This window comes from Haemaphysalis longicornis, unplaced genomic scaffold (assembly GCF_048455015.1).
Source record: "Haemaphysalis longicornis isolate Haplotype H1 unplaced genomic scaffold, Haemaphysalis longicornis Haplotype H1 scaffold_4, whole genome shotgun sequence".
NCBI classification, from domain to species: domain Eukaryota; kingdom Metazoa; phylum Arthropoda; class Arachnida; order Ixodida; family Ixodidae; genus Haemaphysalis; species Haemaphysalis longicornis.
Window position 1 is genome coordinate 13,047,761 of NW_027526361.1, and position 19,402 is coordinate 13,067,162.

General features: G+C 48.7%; 1 protein-coding gene across 1 annotated transcript in view; it reads right to left on the bottom strand.

Annotated features, from left to right (window-relative positions):
- The window catches only part of Igl (IQ calmodulin-binding domain containing protein igloo), a 142,692-nt gene extending 130,700 nt beyond the window's left edge, over positions 1-11,992 (bottom strand). Inside the window, exon 1 of the mRNA XM_077706004.1 lies at positions 11,535-11,992. Coding sequence (XP_077562130.1) covers positions 11,535-11,724 — 190 coding nt within the window. The 5' untranslated portion in view covers positions 11,725-11,992. The remainder of the gene's footprint in view (positions 1-11,534) is intronic.
- Positions 11,993-19,402: the final 7,410 nt, after the last annotated feature.

The following is a 19,402-nucleotide window of genomic DNA, read 5'->3' on the forward strand; positions in this document are numbered from 1 at the left end:
ATTGATTGATTGATTGATTGATTGATTGATTGATTGATTGATTGATTGATTGATTGATTGATTGATTGATTGATTGATTGAAATGAATATTTATCAATCTCATGACGATAATTATTCTTGTGTAACACTAATATTTCTAACATCGTCAAGTGAAAAAAAAAACATTCGTTCGCCCATCTCCCCTCCATGCCAGAACGCACCCACGAATGCTTCCGTGGTTGTACGCACATTACTGTTGATGACTCTGCAGGTACTAAGACACGACAGCAAGGCACCAGTTACAGAGTGTCGTGAGGTTGTTGGTACACGATTACCAATGAAATGCCAACTTGGCCAGATGAACAAAACATGGTAGAAACATGTATCTGCCCCGTCGTGCGTTCCTGGTGTTTCAATAAGCGGCCTTTCTAAGTGGCCCAGAGCTCCATGCCAAGCTGGCTACGAGCCCTAGCGTAAGGACGGCAGCGCAGCCTCAAAGGCAGCACGCCACCCTGCGTGGCGGCGTGCCAGCCTGAAAGACCGCCTACTGTGTGTGTGGATGCCACCATGGAAGATCGCCCGACGTCCGCAAAACAACAAAGAGGCATTGTCCGGCCTTCTTGGAGCCCCCAGCACGCAAATTAATCTCGGTGTGAGAAGATATGCGCCCGCAAAAGCGAGCGGGAAGCCCCGGACAAGGAACAAAGAGTGGCAGGTTCATCGACCGGAAGAAACGCTGTTCACGAGGCTAACGGACGGTGCACGAGCTCCTGAACTAGCGCCAAATGAGGGGCTCTGCGTCACGCAATCAGGCGCGCGCTCACTGGATTACAGCCCGCAAGCCGATAAGCCATTTCCTAATTTGTGTGCATACGTCAACAGCTTTAGCCCCGGGCGGTGCTTTCAGGATCATGGTCCATTGGCTTGATACGTATCCGAGAATATAGCTCACCGAACCTCAAGCCTGTTTCTACTTGACTCTGCGGCTTTTGGTGCGGCTGCGTTTCTTTTTTTTTTTTTTTTTGTCCACATGCTGCATTACCTATTTTCGCGGTTTCTTTTTCTCTGCACACAGCACACAGGGGACTTAATCATCCGATGGAAGCCATGGGGTGGTGGTACGAGCTTTCACTGCTGTAGATAGTGCAATAACCTACAGCAGCTGCGGCAGGCGTTACCCGCTTTGAGTAATGCAAAGGATGTGGGAAGTTTCATTCCGAGAGACTTGAAATCCTTCTGTGAACGACCTATTTTAGAAGATCTAAAAGTTGGGTTAGTTTGTTCACGTTCATGAAGTTTACTCTGCACCAAAACTGAACAAGGGACTGGAATAGAGAATGACCAGTGCAGGCCTTTGTCGCGCTGTTTTTGGTGCGATGTTCAGCACCATGTTCTACTTTAGTTACTGTGACCCCAAAGACCACAATACGCCGCTGCTGTTCACGTGTTACACTCTGGGAACACGCAAAACCGCTGCGCTAGACCAAGCAGGACGCCGGACAGGCTGCAATGGTTCGGTTGACGTCCACGTGTAAACCTCCTAGTAACACAACGGTCATGTCATCAGTGAAGACGTAAAGCCTATTGCTGCGCGTGCACGACCCCCTCCTGTTCTTTTCCAGTCGCCACCCGCACACTCATCAACCGGCAAGCGGTGATATGCGAACGCTTAAAGTTAAAGACAATGGCGAAAGTGTTGCTCCCAAAGCCCTTGAAGCTATATTGGCTCACGTCAGCGCTACAAGTGGGCACGTTCCTGGTCATCATGTAGGTATTTGCAGCTACTCGGCGAGCTGCATGGAACTTGCGGCGGCAACGGCTTTTTGTAGTTGTTGCGCCCATTCGCGCGTCTGTGCTTTCCGACACGCCTTCAATTCCCGCTCTTATTCCTCGGAGCAAATGGCAAGCGTCCGTTCCATAGCAACGTAAAACCTCGGACTCGAGCGTTATTCTATCGGTAAGACATGTCCGTTTCCTTCCCGAGTCATAGTCATATCTTACTAACACTGTAACACACCGACCCAAACCCAAAACACTCAACCACGGAGGACAGCTGACAGGTCCCATTCAGCCGCGAGACTTCCACATTTAAAACTCCCGCCAGCACGAAGGGCGTGTCATCGGTACAGGCCCGAAGCCTAGCTGTGTGTGCACTATCGGTACAGGCCCGAAGCCTAGCTGTGTGTGCACTCCCCCTCCTTCCACCCCCAAACCGTGCACGCGTAAACCGGCAATTGGTGATTAGCGTATGCTTACTGAGCGAAATACAGCGGTGAAAATGTCGTTCAGAAAGCCTTTCATTCTGAAGAACCCTAAAGTGGCTATTTGGGCTTGTTGGCTGCACATATTTAGGGACGACAGTGCAGCTGGGACACGGACAGAAAGAAGAGGTATACAGACATACACGAGCGCTGGGACCAACAGTTTATTGCAAAAAATACACACACTTAAATATGCCCAGTAGCCACACTATACTGCTTGTTTATCGAACGCACTTTACGGTGTTTTAACACTTCTTTTATTTTTACCTCGAACTACTGAACTCTGTCTACAGACCTCATGTCGGTTTTTTTTTTCATTTGTGTCATTATTCACCTGTCGTAGCATGTAGGCTATCTGTTGGACAGACCTCGTCAGCATCATTTAACTGCGTTCTCTCTCTCTCTCTCTCTCTCTCTCTCTCTCTCTCTTGTTTATCAGCGGCGCATGCGTAGGAAGTTTAATTCCTTCTTGACGCATGCCAGTCCCCACCTGTTGAGCGGTTCAGCCTCTTATTCTCTCGTGCGATACGGTCAATAACAATTATGGGCTCAGGTCGGTGGTTCAAACGGGCAAGTTGCCCTACATCCGGACGGTATTCGCAACATTACACGAGGTGGCATTTCAGGCAGCAACGGTGGCCGCGGCTCGTTTTGACGTCCATTCGCGCTTCTGTTGATAGTCCGCTATCATCTGGTAACAGTGCTGCCGCCGTTATCAGCCGTATGCGCAAGGTATGAGACAGGCGCCGGGGGTGGCGAGGGGTATAACAGTTGCGAAAAGGGGTCGCCGGTGGCGAGGAGTATCATAGAAACGGCGCCCAGTAAATCTGCTTCACCGGAATGAAAACAAGGGGGGGAGGGGAGGGGGGGAGACTTGCACTGCTCCACTGTAAAACTAGTTACAAGCTCTATGATAAGATTAAGATATAACTATGATAAGATATAACTGCGTGTTTTCTGTTCAAGTTTTATCTCCTGTTTTAAAGCCCTGGTGACGGTATAAAAAATTACGGCTGCGTCTAATCTCACGGCAGCCGTGAGAATTACCTCCGGGAAATTCTCACGGCAGTTTCCATAAAAGCTGGCTGGCCAGTAATTTGCTGAATATTATTATGTCCCAACGTAACCTAACGTAACATAACCTAACCGAATCTTACGTAACCTAACTGAACGCGTCATAACCTACCCAAAACCTGCCAAACTGCAACAAACCTAATCTAACCCAGCCCAACGACACAGAACACAACCTGTAATGAACATAATTCAACCAATTCTAGAAGTCCTGTGCGTCGATCTTTTGATATAGTAAAAACCAAAGTAAAAACAGCACTAACAAAATCACGATGACAAAAAATTTCGAAAGCTAAAAAAAAAAAACGCCCCAACCTGATCAGACTCGAACCTAAGCCTTCTCGTTTAAAACCGAGCGCTATACCACAGCGCTACAGGGGCAGGTGCAGCTAAGGCATTTTAGGGAGATATTTATCATGTTGAATCTCCGCGTAGCTTGCTTAGCCAATAAGAAACGACTGCCGTGAGAAATTTCTGACGGTAATTCTACCGGTTGCCGGGATAATAGACACTACCAAAAATTACACAATCTTCCCGTGAGGAACCCTGATGAGGATGCGAAGCATCGTGGCGGTTCCGTGTGGTTCCATTGTGTTGCCGTTATGTTGAGTGATCTGGTTTTTACTAGAGCCAGAGGAAATTCCGCGTCCGGGTCCACACCGGTGGCAAAGGCACGCAAGTGCTGTTGTGTTACGGTGAGTAGGCGGTGGTTCTCGAGGCGCCGAAACTCGTCCATCATGTTCTTATCGATGTTGTCTCTGTGGTCGAATCGGTAGTCTCCGTCAGCTTTGGTGAGGTAAAGGTTGTTGACATTGGTGCACCGGCTGAGAGCAATGTACACGCCCTCCTCTTCGCAGCTTTGTCTTCTCGTTCTTCTTCTTCTTCGGCGGTTCCCCTACGGGAAGATGACGACGGTGGTTGAACGCGAACCTATCTCGTGATGGATTCTTTGGTTGGCCAATCCCTAGGGGCATCCTGCCACAATCAGCATCAGAGTCGCTGCGGACGGGGCTGGTTGAGCTGCAAGGCGCGTGGCGCTTCCCGCCACAGCTTTCCCAAGGGAAATTGAGCATCCCCCTCTAAAGTTTTCAGTTCATCGTTTCCGTTGACGTTCAGCTTCACGTGCCTTCGTTGTATCACTAGCTTCTTGACGTAGTTTGAATGAGTCAAGGACATAAGGCGCATTCGTAGCACTTGCTCCTGTCCCGGATTTGTAGCGTAGTGGGAAGAGCACCGCGTACCTCCCGTTGCGGCCAGAGAGTCGTGGGATCGGAACCGGGCGCCGCTAACTATTTCTTTTTTTTTAATAGTGTAGTATCGCGGAGCTGTGGGTGTAAGGAGGAGAGTTGCGCATGCGCAGTGAGCGTGTGGACGGCGCCGCCATCAACGACAGAGGACCAGGCGAGCCTAAGAAATTCTCCGCATTTAAAATTCAGGGCTTGTGTAAACTTTTTTAACTTGCTCGTCCGGGGAGCTGCCATTTTATCAGTGGGCTGTGCTAGCGACCCTTTAAATGGCGCGCTTGACAGGAAGATTTGAAGTCAAGGATGTGACGGAAGCCGGTCTGGTCGGGATGCATTTTGAAACTCAACTAACTTGTGGTTGACAGGAAGATGTAACTGCGCATGCGCAACACAGCCCAGAACATGTTCTAATCTTATTGAAGATTAACGGATGAAATGGTGTATATTTATCCGTAACTGAAAACATCAACGCGAAAAAAACAAAAGAAAAAGTTGCTGTCATACGGTATCATCCCGAATCCCATAACTATACAATCGGCAAAGGAAATCGACCATTAAAAAATATCAACATGGCTATATTGACCTCCAGATATACCTTTCCTGATACATCTGGAGGATCCTCGAGGCAGATAACCAACACATGCACACGTGGTACAATGCACAGCTTGGGATTTTTTCCTGTTGTTTTAAAGCGGCAATACATATGGTGACCACTTGGGCATGCGGCACCACGGCACTAAAAAAGCCACATTCGAGCGGCGCCAAGAGGTCCGTGGCGCGCGGGTTGCATTACCGGGTTATAGCTCTAAAACTTGTCGAGATGGGCACATCCCGGCTTTAATTGCGTGCAACGAGCGTCGACCCGCAGCTCTCCAACAGCTCAGCAGGCGCCGTCCGCGCATGCTTTACGCTGCATAAAACATCGGTTCCGTCTGCGTACCCTCGTCACAGCGGCGTGTATCGTGATCACTTTACGCATGGCATGTGCGATTGATCTGCAACCTGTCAAACTGCGCTGCAGTAGTGTCACTAGATAAGGTTACAGGGTATCGGCACTCTTATCTCCCATTGTTCCGTGCCGCCGCCATGATAAGTGGTCAGTTCGCATCACGTGACATTTGTTTACACTGCGATGGTTCATGGGTGCCGACATTTTGTTGTTTATGCGTTTTCAGTCAGTCAATCAACTGTGGTAGACCTAGCTTGCCCTGCCTTCCCTGCGGCTGCGCGCGACTGACGTCGCTCCGAACGCGAATCACAAGATAACGCGTGTAGCAGCAGCAGAAGTGCGTCCGAAGATGCCGTCTTGTTGCATCTTCGGTAGTATTGTGAACAAACGACTCGGCCGAAGTTATGAAGGCCAGGCCGTAGAAGTGGCAGTCTCGCCACACTGATAAACACCAAAATGGCCGCTGTCGCGGACTTGCGTGCCAAAGGAACAGGTAACGTATACGTATCTCGCACAGTACGTGTTGTGGTTGATGCTTAACGATGCCAAGGCCACGGCGTAAACATTATTTTTTTTCTTTTAATGGAGATGTCAACTTTAGCAATTGTGTGCTGGACAACTTCGACACAGCTAGATGGAAAGAACGCGGCGCTTTACTGGACGCTATATTATAAATGCCCCGGGGGCGTTTACGGCTTTTCTGCGCGTCGATGCAAAAAACGAGAGAGATCGAACCATGCGGTTTTACGCGCCGAAGCTGCAGGGCTACGGATTAGTTCAGACTGCCTGGGGGTCTTTAACGCTCGCCGAAATGTCGACGCAGGGGGGTTTTCGTTTTTCGCTAACATCCGTCGCGGCCGCGACTATTTGAGCGTGCCCGCACTTAAACTTGAGTAAACAAAAAATAAAAAAAAAAAAGAAACCTACTCAAGGGTGAAGTAGAGAAGCCTGACGACCGAACTGAGCAGCCGGTTTAACGACCGTACCCATCACGCCTCGCGCGCATCTAACTACTTGCATAAATAAAGTATCTCTCTCTCTCTCTCTCTCTCTCTCTCTCTCTCTCTCTCTCTCTCTCTCTCTCTCTCTCTCTCTGTCGCAAACAAGGATAGAGAGTTCTCCATTTTGCCTGCATTCCTCCAGCGCGAGCGCACGTGAGCGCGCGCCTCGTAGTTCTGCCTTCGTCGTCGTCGTCGTCGTAAATGCGAATGCATTTCTTAGTCGGGGGCTCGAGACGCCGTTGCCGCGCAGCTGGACGTGGCTATGGAAAGTGTGCGCGTGCGCTCCAAACCCTCTGACCCCATAGTCTTGGTTGGCGACTTCAACGTTGGCGTGCGCAAGAAGAGTGGCGGGTGGCTGGTCGAGTACATGCAGACCAGGCACTCTATGCATTGTCTCTCTGCCGGCTTCGACACGTGCCCCACTACCATTCACGGGATTTGCATTGATCTGGTCTTTACGCGAAACTGTGACGCGCGTATGCTTCTCAAAGACCCTTTGACCGTGCACTTTAGCGATCACAAGGCAGTGATTGTGGCCGTCAGGTACAACGATAACACAAACAGGTGCTGATGAATAAATGATTACGTTCACACTCTCGTCATTAATTACGCCATTACTCGCAACACACTCATCGGTGCACCCAATGCATTCGCATTTCTGCACGATTCCCTTCGGGGAGGTGCGGGGGAATTTTTTTCGTTACGTCCTGGTCCGGCGCCTCAAAAAATAATGGTTGGGGATCGGGTTTACTGTTCCGGCAAAAATTCCCGCATAGGTTCGGGTTCGACACCCTAGCGAGACCACATATGGGCAGCTTCTGAGGTCATAGCATATAGACTCAGATGCTTCGGAAATGTTTTGAAGGTAGGGGGTTCAAGACTGATGATGATGATGATGATGATGATGATGATGATGTGCGGTTTTATAAACCAGAGCTTTTTTTTCGAGGCTTGAAATAGGTAGTTTTTTTTTTTTTCACAGGTGGCCGGCCCAGGCTTTTCGAATTAAATATTGAATCATGCCACCATTCATTTTTAGTAACAACTCTTTATCCAGTTTGAACCCGCTACATACGGTAATATTAAGGTTATGATTTGTTTGGTTAGGGAAGAGCAAACGTACTCCATGAGTGGCACGCGAACTTCGCTTGCAAGCGCCTTCACCCGTGATGCATTAATAAATCGTAAATAAAATTACGGGAAGGAAGTTATTTGTTCCTCCTCACACGAGCAGTGAAGCTATGAGTGGTGTGTCAGTAACCAGTTACAACAAGAAGAGAAACTAGAGTTAACTGGTAACGAAGCAACGATTAGTCTTGGCAGTCGGGTCGTACGTTCTGGTAAAGTGACTCAGTCGTATTGAGCCCCGCCGTTTGGGCCAGTCCAGCCAGTTTTCTTTGTTTAGAGCCATGATTTGTCCAGGGGGGAGGGGAGAGAGGATGGACCTTTTCTTTTTGACAACGATGGGGGCTCGAAACCACTGACTCATCCTCACACGAAGGGAAAATGCGTCGGAAAACGCTGGGTTGCGCACAGTGTCCCTGAGAAGCCCTTCTCGAGGAGCTTCGATCGCTGGAGAGGATGGATGCGTGGGCCGTCTCTACATCGCTTGGCGCGTGCACATTGCGGCTTCTTATAAGCGCACGGCTGGCGGTCGAAACACAGTGGGCTTTTCCCGCACAAAACGCCCCTCCGCATTGCCGCACCGAGATGAGGTGGCCGGAAGGGGGCGCTTTTTCGGCTCGTGTACGACCTCACTATTATAGCTGGGAGGAGCGGGAGCACGTGCGCTGTAGTGTGGGCGTCTTCGTTGTTGTTCGCGTGGCTTGGTTCTGTAGAATGGAAGGGGTTCGGCATGACTGCAAGGGGGTTGGACGGCAAAGAAACGGCGCCGATGTGTGGGCGCACGCTGGACTAGACTGCCGCTGTCTCAGCGTTACGAAATCACGTAATGAAGAATTTGTCCTTACACAGCTGCAAGTTACCGCCTTGGGCTGCACCACATGTCTTTCTGATGGGTGCCGGCTGAGGAACGGAGGAGATCGCCGTACGTCAGTGAACATTATTCGACATACAGCAAATCCTCGGTATAACAAAATCATTTGGACAGAATAACCACTTCGCTGAAAGCGGAGATGGTTATTCACTGAAAGACGGAGAAAAGCACTGCATTGGGAGCCATGGAACGGCTCAAGGGTTCCTTCACATCGGCCTCCGTCACGTAACCCGGTGCGCTGAAGACCCTCTAGCACAGGTGTCTTCCTCTCATGTGCGGAGCCTCCTCCCGCCAACAAGCCTGCCTTTCCGCCATGAAAGTTTGCAACGTGGGATATATGCATCACCATAACATCTCTGCGTCACCATACCAAAAATCATCTCTGCCTGAGCCAGCCTTGCGATACTTCACGCTGGAGCACATCAGCTCACGTTATCTTCGCCACGTTCAGGTATACATACAGGCGGGTTCAGAAAGTCTGACTCGTCAGCTATTGGAGTGTGGATTCCATCGGTGGGACTAACTGTAAAAGAAACTCAGCCACAAGACGTCGTCCACTTTCACTTAGTTAACTGCTGTACAGGCGGCACTCCTTTATATCACCAATAGTCCCGCTCGGCAATGGGTGATCTTTGTTGACTCACGGCCTGCCTTACAAGCAGTGCTTCATAATCATGAAGCCATCCCACTGCGGAGTCAACTTGTGCGCGAGTTAAATGCATTGCACACACTTGGATTACGGGGCGGGCACCGAATTTCGCTTACGTGGCTGCCAGGTCATTCCGGCATCCAGGGGAACGTCGTCTCTGACGCAGCAGCGAACGAGGCGCACAATCTGCTGGTGTCTGTTGGAATCCCGTATTCCAGAGACGAGAGCAGTACGGCCGTTTCTGCGCTGGGATGGAAACTGCAGCTATTAGCTTGGCAGGACCCTATTAAGTGCAATGCACTTCTTAAGCGACCCTGAACCTGCGTCCACCGGCGATGTCCGCATCACATACCCAAAAGGGATTGGCCAGGAATCTCCTCGTCTTCCTTGGCAACGGGGGGAGATGGGCGCGCGCTGCCTTGCCGCTGACATGGCACATACCCACGTGGGGGATTGGCCAGGAATCGGGCGTGAGAAGGGCTAATGCACCCGCTTAAAGGAGTACTGACACGAAATTTCAAAGCCGAGATCCACTCTAGCAATCAAGTACAACGACAACACAAATAGATGTCTGTGAATAAATGCATCTTTCTTTCTTTGTAGTTGTGTGTGTGTGTGTAATCTCTCTTTCGCGAACATTACCGAACCGCGCAAATTCAACTGGTGCATTCGCACTTTCACATTCTTCCCCTCGGGAAAATGCGGGGAATTTTTTAGGATACACTTGCCTCTGCATGCCATTGACCCTCGGTGCAATTTCCAGTTTCCCCGAGGCCTGCCAAAGCAAACTGAGGGTGTCCTTCACCTACTACGCCTGAACGTTGCCTTCACTCGCAGTTTTATGTTAAAGATAGGCTCGGCGGACTCGCCATTGTGCTCTGTGAGAGAAGACATACCGCATCTCTTATGCTACTGCCCGCAGCATGCAACCCAACGCGAAACAGTGCAAAGAACTCTTGTGTGCTGCTACGAGGAAAACTTTAGAACTGCATCCCTTTCTTTGTCCGTGGCGAAATCACGCTGACGCCGCGCAAGGGGCAAAGGCTCTCTTAACTTTTTTTGTCTGTCTCGGGATTACTCGAGGATTCTTTAACCTTGACATCCGCAGATTTTATTTTCTCCTAACGCTGTGAATTTTTTTCGTTCCCAACTGATTTTCTCTTCTTCTTCCTGTCATACATTGTTACTACGTACTTCTTCCCCCCTTTGTTTTCTTTTCTCGCCTCACTGTATTCACCCCATCTGAAGTAGCAAGCCCTGCCGTTTGTGGGGCTAACCTCTTCAGAGTTCAATAAAGCTTTCTCTCTCTCTCTCTCTCTCGCTCCCTCCCTCTCTCCCTCTCTGATGAAGTGGTGTTTCGAATAAAACGGCTTCGTTATAACGAGGAAGGAAGGAACAGAAAAGGAAATGGCAGGGAGGTTAACCAGGAAACTATGGTTTCCTGCAATGCCAATGTACCTACAGGAAATTTAATTTGCTGCATTACAACAGCAGGAATCCCGTAGAGTAGCATTTAGTGCGCCAGTCTCCCTCTACAGTCTTCGTGTCAAGGTTTTTGCCCCAAATTGGGCAGTCGAAGGGCGCACTGACCAGCTCCCGCGTAGAAAACCAAAAGACTAATCTTTCGAGCCCGGAGAGCGGCCACGTCCCGGGGGTATCTGGAGTATCCCGGGGGTACCCACAAGGGAAACGGCTCAAACGACCGCACGCGTTTGCTCAATAAAATCCACTCCTCCTAGTCGTAAAAGGGCAGTTATACCAACCCGCCAGCTTTCACAGTTATTGTGGATCTCAACACAGTCTTTCGCGACTGTAGTGCAATCTGAGCTTTGCGGCTCCATCAACTACTCCCGAGTACATTTCTAAATGGCAGTGTTCCCGCTAGGCTTCCGAAAGTATATTTAAAATAAAACGAGTCCCCACATGCGTGTGTATGACCTTCGCCAACTTTTCCCGTTCCTTTCCACCCAGACTTTTGATTTTTTTTTCGTGGGGGGGGGGGGGGGGGGCGGGGGGTCGAAATACTCCATGGGGGGTGTTGGGGGCCTGTTGGGGGAGGGGAGTGTATAAATCTCTGCCTTTGCACCTAATTGAATAGTGGGTAAATAGCCCACAGAAAAGTAACATTCTAATCAAGGCTGCTTCCTTTTTCGGCCAACCAGTTTCTATCGCTAACAAGCGTCGTCTATACGCACTGATCATTAATGAATCTTTATGCGGAGCGCAATTCATGATGTATACGCACCGACCACCGCACAAAGTGCTGAGGAGGACGGAGCAGTTGCCAACCAACTCCAAATCAACCAGTAGGTCCAGCATGGCACACCCCGTGCCGACCTAAAGGTGTTTATTAATCTCGGTGATGCTTACGCGGGACTACCTACCTGTAGGCTCCTGCGGCGCTTCGGGCGCCTTATTCCAGCGCAGGTGGTCGTTTAAATCCTTGTTCGCGGCACCGTCGATAGTCCGGTCGGCCAGCATGCCTGGTGGAGGTGTCTGCGGGGACGTGGCGTTGGACTTGTCCCGCACGTCGGAGTCGTCCGGCTGCGACCCCTTGCCCAGGTTGCAGCCCATGGCGCGGCGTCCGGGCTACAGCACCGAGAGAAGAGCTGGGAGCACTTGGGGACTTATCCCCGCACGGATCCAGGATGAGCGGCGAACTGGGACAGCAGCGCACGTTGTGCGCGGAGCTTGTTGCTCCTTCGCGCACTCCCCCGAGTAGAACCGTAACACCGGGCGCGCACACCACCGCAGCAGCAGCCAGCACTGCTCCCCGGCCGGCGCGCCGCTCTGCTCTACTGGTCGCCACGTGCTTCCTTCAGGTCCGCGCCCGTCTCTGCGCCGCCAGGGAGCGCCAACCTTGGGCGCTCACTCGGCCGCTCCTGTCTCTTTCACCCCTTATCCCCGCTCCCTTCGCGAGGCGCCATCTCCCCTCCCCCCCCCCCCTCTTTTTTTTTTCATTATTGCACTTCACTGTTGAATTTCCGCCCCTCATTCCGCGGCCCCTTTTATTTTTGCTCCTTCACGCCGAGCCCGTCGCTTTGATGGCCGGAAAGAGAGGGAAGCGAGAATGGCCACGCGCCATTCTTCGCGCGCGCATGCGCGGCGGGTTGACAGGGAAAAGGCCCTCCAGGAGATTGGGAAAAGGAAGCGGGTGGCGAGGGAGTGCGCGCGCGGCAAGGGCGCTCACGTGATCACGCGAGCAACAGCGAGAGGGAAGCGGGGTCATGGCGCCGCCGGTCCGAGACTGCGGCGGAGTGCGGTCTGGAGTCGCGCGCCTCGACGGGTCACGCTTCTCCCGGACAGATGTGGAGCGGAGGGCGCGCTGACCAACGCCTCGCACGCGGCCTGAAAAAAGGCCGTGACCGTGCGACGCCGCCCGCGAACCAGAAGAGTGCGTGCGGGTGTGTGATAAACAGGGGCCTCCGCTTCCCTCTTGTCATCGAATCCGACCAAGAGCCGCGATCGATTTCATTCGGGGATGTTTTCGGGAGCAGTCGACAGTGCGCATACCGAAACACGCCGCTCTATGGACGGCTCGATGCGATAGGGTTCAAACATGTCCAGACGGAGAGTTTCTGCGCAAAGAAATGCAGCTCGACCATTGTTGGTTCCGTGAAGGGACAAGTGGAGGCAGGTTTTTTTCCTTGCACAAAGAGGCTATCCCCAGGAAATATTGTGGACGCGGAAGGAATGCGCTGCCCAGAAATATCGTTTCAGTGATAGTGGCAAGCGACTATGGGGACGCTCTTATACATTCCTTATAAAACAATATGCGGCGGGGTGCAGTGCTACGTGCTTTGCGCCCCTGCTTCGCCTCACGGCCCACCCTTGCTGCTTGCAGAAGAACCTACTCTGGAAGCCTCACCTGTTGCGCAGAAAAGATCTCCCTCAGGGCACCAGCAAGTGCTTCCTCGATGGTGCATACGCTAGCGTGAAGGAATGAGACGAAAATGCACTCAAAACCAAGACTGTCTTTTAAAATTAGCTTCGAGCTCATGTCTATGCGCCGAAGCTACTACGCCTTAGGGGCAAATCCACCGAGGAATCGACGTCGTCCTGCAAGATATAGAGTCAGACATAGCAGGGGGGAGGAGTGCCGGGCTCTGCGTTCACGCGCTCACGTAGCCCGGGGTTCACGCACTCACGTCCCTGGCGCGAGAGAGGGCTGCTTGTTCCGACGCAATGTCTTAGCCGCAGCCACCTCAATAAACGGCATCGAGAAAAACGACAATCACATCATTCAGCGCTATAAAGCACCTACAACACCTTCAAGTAGCTGAATTGAACTGGCAAGAAGGACTGTAGCTTTCATGCGTATATATATATATATATATATATATATATATATATATATATATATATATATATATATATATATATATATATATATATATATATATATATATAATAATAATATAATAATATATATATATATATAATATTATAATATATGTAATATATATATATTACATATATTATAATATATTATATATTATATTATATATTATATATATATATATTATATATTATATATATATATCTTGTGCCATTAAAAATTCTTCTTTTTTGTTGTATGCTGATGATGTGAAAATCTTCAGAGAAGTGCGTAATGTTCAGGACTGTAATTCTCTTCAGGCTGATATCGTGTCATTCCATCGTTGGTGCACCAGAAACGACTTAATTTTGAACCCCTCAAAAACGAAAGTTGTTTCCTATAGTAGGAAAACTCAACAGCTGCAATACTCCTATCAAATAGCAAGCACTGCACTGCCGAGGGTGACCGAAATTCGTGACTTGGGAGTACTATTTGATTCTTCCCTGACTTTCTCTTCCCACGTTACACAAATTACCGGACGCTCTCTTCGATGTCTGGGTGCTGTCTGCAGGTATTCTAGAGAGTTTAAAAGTCCTCTTCCTTTCTTAAAGTTGTATTCGGCTCTGTGCTTACCTCTTCTCGAATACGGTTCTGTTGTTTGGAATGGAACTTGCAAGTCCAATAGTGACCGCATCGAAAGGGTTCAAAATAAGTTCCTTTCTATCTTTAGGCACCGTTTCCGTCATGTACAAGAAGACGCAAACGGCAGCACGTCTTGTCTCAAAAGTATTCCTTCCCTTTGGTGTCGACGAATGAGAGCTGACATTATCTTTCTTTATAAACTTCTTCATGGTGATATTTTGTGTGATGACTTGGTTGCACTTATCAATGTCAACTTGCCGAACAAACTTTTCCGAAGATTTCGAACTTTCAGAACAGATGCTTTAAGTAAACGATGCTCGTCCATCTGCAGAATACAATGTGCATATAATGAATATTCCGATCGTCTTGATATATTCCAGAGCTCTTTGTCTTTGTTCTCTAATGAATTGAAAACTGTTGTAACTTAAGTGCCTTTATGTCATTTATGTGCCGTATTTCTGTTCCGTATTTATTTTATGCAAATCATCATCTTGCTTGTTTGTTTTTCACTTTTCCTGATTTTGTGTTGCTTGAATTTCTGTCGGTTTAATTGTCAGTGCTTGTAACGCTGAACTTCGTTTTTCCATTTTGAAACTTCCTGACATTTTGTTACAAAACCTTTGTGTTATGTGTATAATCTATCTCCGTCATGTGCATTGAGTATTTGCTTGTATATTTTCAATTTTTCACGTGCCTTCAACGTTTTGCTGGCCGGGTGTCATGGCTTCTAACACTAGGCTTCCTTTTTTTTTTTTTGCTATTTTGCTGTTTTGCTTTCTGGGATCTCTGTAACTATTTTTATCTTATTGTTTCTTTCATATATACGGTTTTCTGTGTTGTGTTGTCTTGATTTTAGTTTGTTTTTATGAATGCTTGTATATGGTGTACCAGTACCAAGACCCTAGGGTTGTTCCTGGGCACCAAAAATAAAGGTTGATTGATTGATTGATTGATTATATATATATTATATATTATATTATATATTATATATTATATATATTATATTATTATTATTATATTATTATATTATATTATTATATATATTATATATTATATATATATAATATATATATATAATATTATATATATATATAATATAATAATATATATATAATATATATAATAATATAATATATATATATATATATATATATATATATATATACATATATATATATATATATATATATATATATATATATATATATATATATATATATAATAATTGGCAGTCAAGAAAACCTCGGAAAGCAAAGGGGAAAATGTGGTAGGTCATTGCAACAGATAAAGAATTTGGAATGACTGAAAGAAAGTGGAGAGAAAAAAATGGCCCCGGGGTGGGATCCAAACCCACGACCTCCAGAATATCGGTCTGGTGCGATGGCCACTACACTACCGGCGGGGCTATTTTCCCCTCCCCTTTCTGGGGTATTTTGAGCGATGGCTCAGAGGTACAGCACTCGCCTCGTATGCGGGAGGTACTGGGTTCGAATCGTGGCACCACCGGACACCCACCGGTTTCTTTAATGGGTACAGGCGTCCCTGGTCGAGTGCGGACCCTTGAAAGGGGATTTCACGCCTTGAAAGCTGCCTTTACTCTATCGAGGGGCCCCTGACCCTTGTTCATCTGGCGGGGCCCCCGGCCATCATGCCGCGTTGCGCCATTGCCAGGGGGTAAAAGAGTCTGGCGGCATGTCCTGCCACAGGCGGTTGCGAGTCGAAGAAACTTCTCGTGGAGCCGGAAGAAATATTTGAGAAAAGGGTTGACTCACGATTAAACAAAAGAGTGGTTTACTGACGTTTCGACTGGAGGACCAACGCAGATGAAGACTGGTCCTCCAGTCGAAACGGCACTAAACCACTGGTCCCTATTTTTAATCGTGAGTCAACCATTCTCTCTCTCTCTCTCTCTCTATATATATATATATATATATATATATATATATATATATGTATATATATATTGTAAGCGCGAATCTTAAACGTCCCGTCATCAGGCCATAGCTCAGTACTATGACTGGCCAATACCGCCTTCGTGTTTAATCGTCGTCGCTGCATTGGGTGCGTCCATCATCATCTCATCGCTCGTCGTCTTTCTCGGACGCGCGATCATCGCCATCGTGGTAGCACTGCCTCTCAAGGTGTGTGTGTGTGTGTGTGTGTGTGTGTGTGTGTGTGTGTGTGTGTGTGTGTGTGTGTGTGTGTGTGTGTGTGTGTGTGTGTGTGTGTGTGTGTGTGTGTGTGTGTGTGTGTGTGTGTGTGTGTGTGTGTGTGTGTGTGTGTGTGTGTGTGTGTGTGTGTGTGTGTGTGTGTGTGTGTGTGTGTGTGTGTGTGTGTGTGTGTGTGTGTGTGTGTGTGTGTGTGTGTGTGTGTGTGTGTGTGTGTGTGTGTGTGTGTGTGTGTGTGTGTGTGTGTGTGTGTGTGTGTGTGTGTGTGTGTGTGTGTGTGTGTGTGTGTGTGTGTGTGTGTGTGTGTGTGTGTGTGTGTGTGTGTGTGTGTGTGTGTGTGTGTGTGTGTGTGTGTGTGTGTGTGTGTGTGTGTGTGTGTGTGTGTGTGTGTGTGTGTGTGTGTGTGTGTGTGTGTGTGTGTGTGTGTGTGTGTGTGTGTGTGTGTGTGTGTGTGTGTGTGTGTGTGTGTGTGTGTGTGTGTGTGTGTGTGTGTGTGTGTGTGTGTGTGTGTGTGTGTGTGTGTGTGTGTGTGTGTGTGTGTGTGTGTGTGTGTGTGTGTGTGTGTGTGTGTGTGTGTGTGTGTGTGTGTGTGTGTGTGTGTGTGTGTGTGTGTGTGTGTGTGTGTGTGTGTGTGTGTGTGTGTGTGTGTGTGTGTGTGTGTGTGTGTGTGTGTGTGTGTGTGTGTGTGTGTGTGTGTGTGTGTGTGTGTGTGTGTGTGTGTGTGTGTGTGTGTGTGTGTGTGTGTGTGTGTGTGTGTGTGTGTGTGTGTGTGTGTGTGTGTGTGTGTGTGTGTGTGTGTGTGTGTGTGTGTGTGTGTGTGTGTGTGTGTGTGTGTGTGTGTGTGTGTGTGTGTGTGTGTGTGTGTGTGTGTGTGTGTGTGTGTGTGTGTGTGTGTGTGTGTGTGTGTGTGTGTGTGTGTGTGTGTGTGTGTGTGTGTGTGTGTGTGTGTGTGTGTGTGTGTGTGTGTGTGTGTGTGTGTGTGTGTGTGTGTGTGTGTGTGTGTGTGTGTGTGTGTGTGTGTGTGTGTGTGTGTGTGTGTGTGTGTGTGTGTGTGTGTGTGTGTGTGTGTGTGTGTGTGTGTGTGTGTGTGTGTGTGTGTGTGTGTGTGTGTGTGTGTGTGTGTGTGTGTGTGTGTGTGTGTGTGTGTGTGTGTGTGTGTGTGTGTGTGTGTGTGTGTGTGTGTGTGTGTGTGTGTGTGTGTGTGTGTGTGTGTGTGTGTGTGTGTGTGTGTGTGTGTGTGTGTGTGTGTGTGTGTGTGTGTGTGTGTGTGTGTGTGTGTGTGTGTGTGTGTGTGTGTGTGGATTCCGAGTCACCAGATCCAACGCGTCAGTAGATCCAACGAGTCATTACATCCATTTGTGGATCTACTGACTCGGTGGATCTAGTGACGCGTTGGATCTAGTGACTCGGTTGGATCTACTGACCCATTGGATCTTGTGACGCGTTGGATCTAATGACTCGCATGGATGTACCGACCCTTTGGATCTTATGACTGGTTGGATCTAGTGACTCGGTGGGGTGGCAGGGAGGGGAGGGTAGTTAGGGCAGGAGCCTTTTTGCCCCCACCGCCTACCCTTCCCGCTTTACAAAATGAACAAAAGGGCGCCCCTCAGCTTACTGTTGGGTAGCGGGTATGATTTCTGGCGTTGCACGTCCTTATTTATTCTTTTTCCACAGCTCCTGGTGAGTTCGTAAGTGCACACAACACTTTCAAAAGAAAGGGGCAAAGACTTTTGAGACTAACCACGCTGCAAGCACTCTGCTATCAGTCAGGGAGTAAGGAAAATGTAAAAAAGAAGGGCCGCGGCGACCACTGCAGATTAGTCATTAGTGCCCCGGCTACCCTGACATTCATGTGAAAGGTACACGTGACGGGGGGTGGGGTGCGGGGGGGGATCGCGGGACGTGGATATTTTGTCCACAGGTTCTCCAAAAGCCTGACTTTGGGGGGTGGGGGTGCCTTACTGTAATTATTTGTTGAGAATCGTTCCTCGATGACGTTTTATTCTTTTTTTCGGCATCTCCGATTGCATTGGAAAAGACATGTACTGATCCTGCAATAAAGTCTGCATGCAGACTTCAGACGTGGCCAACGTCGTCTTGACCCCAACCGCGGCCGAAGCCCGCTAGCCGTTCCCGGTCCGTGGACTCCTGATCTATTTCTCTGAAGCAGGGGCTTCAAACGCGCTGCCCGCGGACCGCACGCGGCCCTCGGACCTTTTGATTCGAACCTATTTATTACAAATGTTCTTGTTCGCAATTCTGCGTTATTTTAGGCCAGGGGATGGCTATGCGGCATTGCCGAAAACGACTGTTTATTTGTTGAATACTTGGTGGAATATTTAAACCTTTCGGAGGCTTCGCTTTAAAAACGCAGAAAGCCAAAACGAACAAATTCAGCTGCGATGCGCACAGTTGGTAGCAAAATGCGATAGCTTCGTTTAAAAACTGACCATCAGTCCTGCTCAGCTGTTAGACAGCGAAGCTGTTAGATACTAATGAAAATGATGTTACGAAAGGAGTTACAAAAGCGCTTTGAATTGCAAGTTCGCAATACAGTTGACTCATATTAATACGAACTCCATAAGGACCGCAGAAACCTCCGAACTCACACAACTTTCAAATAGACAGAAACCCGCCGTGGTGGCTCAGTGGCCAAGGCGTTGTGCTCCTAATTCCGCAGCCTAATTTATTCCTCAGCCCTCCACTACGGTGCGTCTCATCGCCTGCATAGCGTCGGCGCGTTAAACCTCATAATCAATCAATCAATCAATCAATCAATGAAACAGAAAGTACCATGAAAGCATTGCCATAACTACGCTACACGTCTTCCTTCTTGATTTTGGTCGCAACCTCGACTTTCCTCGCAAATTCAAACGCACGACATTGTTTGTCCTGAGCGTAAAGACTCATCGCTATAGTTGAAGCTTAAAGCGTCCAGCACGCAATCTGCTTACACGGAGTTGTGTGCAGCAAAGAACGTACAAAGAACGTAGGGATGAGTACGTTGGCGCGAGTTTCAACGGAACTGGCTTTGCGCGGCCGCAGTTGCCCAGGCGCCGAAATAACACAGTGCACGGTGGTGGCGCTGAAAAATTTGAATTTCGTCGAGAAATGACGGCCA